Source organism: Trypanosoma theileri, assembly GCF_002087225.1.
Source record: "Trypanosoma theileri isolate Edinburgh chromosome Unknown TM35_Tth_31_V1, whole genome shotgun sequence".
Taxonomy (NCBI): Eukaryota; Euglenozoa; class Kinetoplastea; order Trypanosomatida; family Trypanosomatidae; genus Trypanosoma; species Trypanosoma theileri.
Genome location: NW_021639873.1, coordinates 367,363 through 371,778, shown reverse-complemented (window position 1 = coordinate 371,778; position 4,416 = coordinate 367,363). Strand labels below are relative to the sequence as shown.

The 4,416-nt window shown below is 38.3% G+C and overlaps 4 protein-coding genes across 4 annotated transcripts; all 4 read left to right on the top strand.

Moving 5' to 3' along the window:
• Positions 1-112: 112 nt before the first annotated feature.
• On the top strand, positions 113-1,075 carry TM35_000312380 (uncharacterized protein; the record flags this gene model as incomplete). Its single annotated transcript, XM_029028719.1, has 1 exon — positions 113-1,075. One exon carries the CDS (start codon positions 113-115, stop codon positions 1,073-1,075), a length of 963 nt encoding a protein of 320 aa, XP_028880118.1.
• Positions 1,076-1,346: 271 nt separating this feature from the next.
• Positions 1,347-2,258, top strand: TM35_000312370 (uncharacterized protein; the record flags this gene model as incomplete). Its single annotated transcript, XM_029028718.1, has 1 exon — positions 1,347-2,258. One exon carries the CDS (start codon positions 1,347-1,349, stop codon positions 2,256-2,258), a length of 912 nt encoding a protein of 303 aa, XP_028880117.1.
• A 402-nt stretch (positions 2,259-2,660) lies between these two features.
• Positions 2,661-3,341, top strand: TM35_000312360 (N-acetylglucosaminyl-phosphatidylinositol-deacetylase; the record flags this gene model as incomplete). The annotated part of the gene is made up of 1 exon (XM_029028717.1): positions 2,661-3,341. The coding sequence occupies one exon, from the start codon at positions 2,661-2,663 to the stop codon at positions 3,339-3,341; it is 681 nt and encodes a 226-aa protein (XP_028880116.1).
• Positions 3,342-3,580: 239 nt separating this feature from the next.
• On the top strand, positions 3,581-4,357 carry TM35_000312350 (endonuclease III; the record flags this gene model as incomplete). The annotated part of the gene is made up of 1 exon (XM_029028716.1): positions 3,581-4,357. The coding sequence occupies one exon, from the start codon at positions 3,581-3,583 to the stop codon at positions 4,355-4,357; it is 777 nt and encodes a 258-aa protein (XP_028880115.1).
• Between the last annotated feature and the right edge of the window lie 59 nt (positions 4,358-4,416).

The window sequence follows — 4,416 nt, the reverse complement described above, 5'->3', positions numbered from 1 at the left end:
TTTTCTGTTTTTCTTTCTATGTATATATAATTTATATTAACTCATAGAATTTCCTGTTACTTTAGTTTTTGTTTTTGTCTGCTTAGCAAGATTGATTTTTTGTTGCTGAACGATGCAAAATGAGACTCTTCGTGTTTTGGGAAGTAACCCGTTCGAAGATATAACGGCTAAAACGCGCCTACGACAACTTTTACAAACACATCAGGGTAGGGATAAACTGTTTAAAGTTGTTCAATACTTTCTTAGGGTGAAACTATGGATGAGTTCGGTGGATTACAATCTTGATTATGTTCCTGGTGCGGAGTTTACTGCCGTTGAAAGAAATTTAATGACAATTGTGAACACTCGAAGACTATTTCGAGTGGGACGTTTTGTTGGAGAATTTGTAAGAATGAGAGTAACCTTAATTAAATGTTCAGAGTTAGTGTACATTCCTGTTAATGGTGGACAATGGATTGCCCTTTTTATCCAGTGTCAAATGATTTGTGATATGATTGCCCGAGCACTAATGTGCGTTAAATCGTTATGTGAGGATGTAGCTTTCCTTGCGCAAAAGGGTTTCTTTAACAGCCAAGTGTCTGATCAGCTTATCAGTTTAGCTGTCCGGTGTACGCTTCCTGTTTTGCTTATTGATCTATTCTTGAATACACTTCGTCTTTTGCAGGGAATGTTAGATGCGTCACGACAGCCAACAGAAACAGAATTCTTGCTTTCTAAGGACTCCTTCTCTCTGTTGTCTAGATATGATCGTGTTGATAAACTACGACGACGAATGGCCAAACCAAATATTATAAATAAAATGAAAGAAACGAAAAATGAATCCCAGATGATAGAAGAAAATGGAGAAGAAGAAGTAGTGGAAGCAAATGATGTCTTGGTGAGCTCCTACCAAGAGCTACTATGGAAGGATTTTGAGCTGCATTGGATTTTTGTAACCGAGTTAAAGTTGCTGCTTGACCTTTTTGTTGCCACGTCAAATCTAAGAAGATGGGACAGTGTCCGTGGTCTCGTCAGTATAGCAGGTTTATTTTCTGGACTTTTGTCCGTCTATCGTGTCTGGACCTACGGACGCTAACTTTATGGGCAAAGTATACCAAAAGCGACAAAAGATTTTAAGTATTTATTGGGTCTCAACTTTGTTCCACCTTGTTTTTTTTTTTTCCTTTTAAGATAATTGTAATGTATAAAAGAATATATATTTTCCCATTATTTTTCTTGGTTCTTATCTTCTCTTGTTTTTTTTTTTTTCTTTTTCATTGTTTTTTTTTTTTTTTTTTTTTTTTTTTTTTTTTTTTTTTTTTTTTCTCTCAGCTCCCTTTTTTATTAATTTTTCAAAAAAAAGAGTAATGAGTTCTAAAAGAACACCTGCGCGTAGCATCTCTACTGCTGTGTCTCCAGTACTACACAACAGGCGGGAAGAGGGTGACTGGAAAAGCACTATGAAGTGTTTCAGGGAGGAAGTTCAGCGACTAAAGGAAGAGGGCGATAGTCTACGGTCCACCAACACTGATCTGGCATTGCTCCTGCGGAAGGTTTCTGAACAAATGGAATTACTGAATGACGAAAATCACTTGTCTCTTCGTGTCATGGTAACAATGTTGGATGACGAGCGGCAAAAAGTGATAAATGCCGAGAAGGAAAAAGAAGAATTGTTGCAAAAGATCAAAGAAGCTGAAGAAAGGTGCACCCTGCAAAAAGATGAAATAATTCGACTTGCTGGGGTTGTAGAGGAGGAACAAGCTAAAAATAGTTCTATTCTGATGCTACAAGAGAAGTTACTAGCAGAGAAGGATGCCAAGTTTCAGTTGGAACTTAGTCTTCAGGAGAAACGTCTAGAGGAGATACAGCATGACCTTAGGCAACAAGTCGAACGACACGAAGCGACTCTTGTTGCCAATAATAAAATAGTGGAAGAAGAGAGACTTCAATGGGAAAAACAGCAAGTAGCATACGAAGAGAAGATATCTCGTCTTCTGCGACAGGTAAAAAAAAGGGGACGTGCGCATCGACAATCACCAGAACCAGAACTAGAACCAGAACCAGAAGAAACTGATCTTCATATCGAGGTCGATGAACCCCCTTTTTCACCCATATCCTTTTCTGAAGTTGCCGATGAAGCTCTGACACGAAACGCCTCCAAGAAGAGTCGATTAGAGGCGGCTCGACAACAACGACGAGTTTTTGAACGACGCCGAGAGAATGCTACACTTATTTCGCTTACCAAGCTGAATGACCTTAAAGAAAACCTCCACCTGTAGAGTGCTTTCTTTCTTTCCTTTTTTTTCTTTTAGATGCAATAGATTTTCCTCCGCCTTTTTTTTTTTGTTTACCTCTCCCATAAATGATGTGCCTTTACAGAGACAGATGAGTCAAATGTTTCTCCCATCTTTGATTATCAGTGATGTGGATTGTTATATTTAAGGCGCGCTTTCTTTTCAATATGTTTTGCTGTTATTTTCGTTATTATTATTATTATTATTATTTATTATTATTTTTTTTTTTGCTTTTTTCTTTCTTTGTATCCCCTCCCTCTCTCTCTCCCTGTATCTATATATTTGAAGTATCGAAGAAAAGAATAAAGAATGTTTAGTTTTTCTGTAGTTACTGCTATTGTGTTGATCATCGCAGTTTTTATACAATGGCAGAGAAAAACAGCGGGGATGCATCCACGGGTTCTTGGAGATGTTTTACTTGTCTTCGCCCACCCAGATGACGAAGCCATGTTCTTTTCCCCAATGCTTGAATATTTGAGGAGCAATGGTGTGAAGGTGCATTTTCTTTGCCTTTCAAATGGAAATTTTGAAGGGCTTGGTGCCGTTCGCGAAAAAGAACTTCAGCTCAGTGCGGAATGCTTTGGAGTTCACCGAAACAATGTCAGAATTGTCAATCATCCGCTCTTACAAGATGGAATGAATACGTTTTGGGATGTTGATCTCATTCGTCACGAGGTTTCCTCCTATCTCAAAAAAGCAAAAAACGTTCGTACAGTCGTTACTTTTGATAAAAAGGGAGTATCATCACATCCAAACCACATAGCAGTGTATAATGGTGTTGCCTCAGTAAAGGAGAATATGCCTCCTGGAATTGTGTTTCTAAGTTTACATACTAGAAATTTATTGGGGAAATATAGTGGAATGCTGGCTGCTGTTAGGTATGTATTTTTTTCTCCTCTGGAAGAAGATCAGCGCCGTTTTGTTATCCTTATTCCTCCTGCATCCTTACTTGCGAGTCTTCGTGCAATGAGAATGCACAGTACACAACTAGTTTGGTTTCGTTATCTCTTTATTCTGTTTTCTTCCTACACTTATATCAACGAGATGGAAGAGCTGAAAGGAACTTAAATTATTGTTTTTGTAATTATTGTATTACTATTATCATTGTCATTATTAAGAGCAAACGTGTAAGCAGCATCAGCAGCACCGTTTTGTACTGATGAGACAAATATTCTGATAAATTATGGGATTAAGAAAGCAAAAAAAGAAAAAAAAACTGCTTGTTGCTGTGAAATAATTATTACTGTTATTTGGTTTTTTTTTTTTTTTTTACGTGGAAGGTGTACAGGAGAGTGGGAATGAACAAAATGGGATTCAAACCGCCATCTAACTGGATCAAGTTGTATGCGAAGGTGAAGGAAATTCGAAAGGAACTCATAGCTCCAGTGGACACCGTCGGGTGTTCAAAACTCTTCGATAACTCTGCATCAATAGAAATAAAAAGGTATCATATTCTGCTGGCTTTGATGCTGAGTGCTCAGACAAAGGACCATGTTACTGCAGCAGCAATGCATTCGCTTATTCAACACGGCTGTACACCCAAGACAATATCAGAAATGTCTGAAGAGAAACTTGATGGATTCATTTCCAAAGTTGGGTTTCATAATACGAAGGCAAAACATATTAAACAGGCAACTGAACATATATTAAAACTACATCAGGGTCAAGTGCCTCGGTCGTACGATGACCTTATTGCTTTACCAGGTATTGGCCCCAAGATGGCATATCTTTTCCTTCAAGAAGCTGATGGTGTGATACTTGGCATAGGTGTGGATACTCATGTGCATCGCATAGCGCAGCGATTTCAGTGGGTGCCACCGACGGTGAAAACTCCAGAGGACACGCGTAAAAATCTTGAATCTTGGCTTCCTCAAGAGCATTGGGGTGAGATAAATGGATTATTGGTGGGGTTGGGTCAAACTATATGTTCTCCCCGTTTTCCCCGTTGCTCAGAGTGTCCAGCGAACACATTGTGCCCAAGCGCCTTTAAGGAAACCAAGCAGAGTGAAAAACGAGAGAGGATTATTGATATTGAGGACATTGATAGGATGCAAAAAAAAAGTAAGCGCCGTACACATCGTTGATGTCTTTTTCTTTTGCTAACACAATATTATTATTATTATTATTATTATTATTATTATTA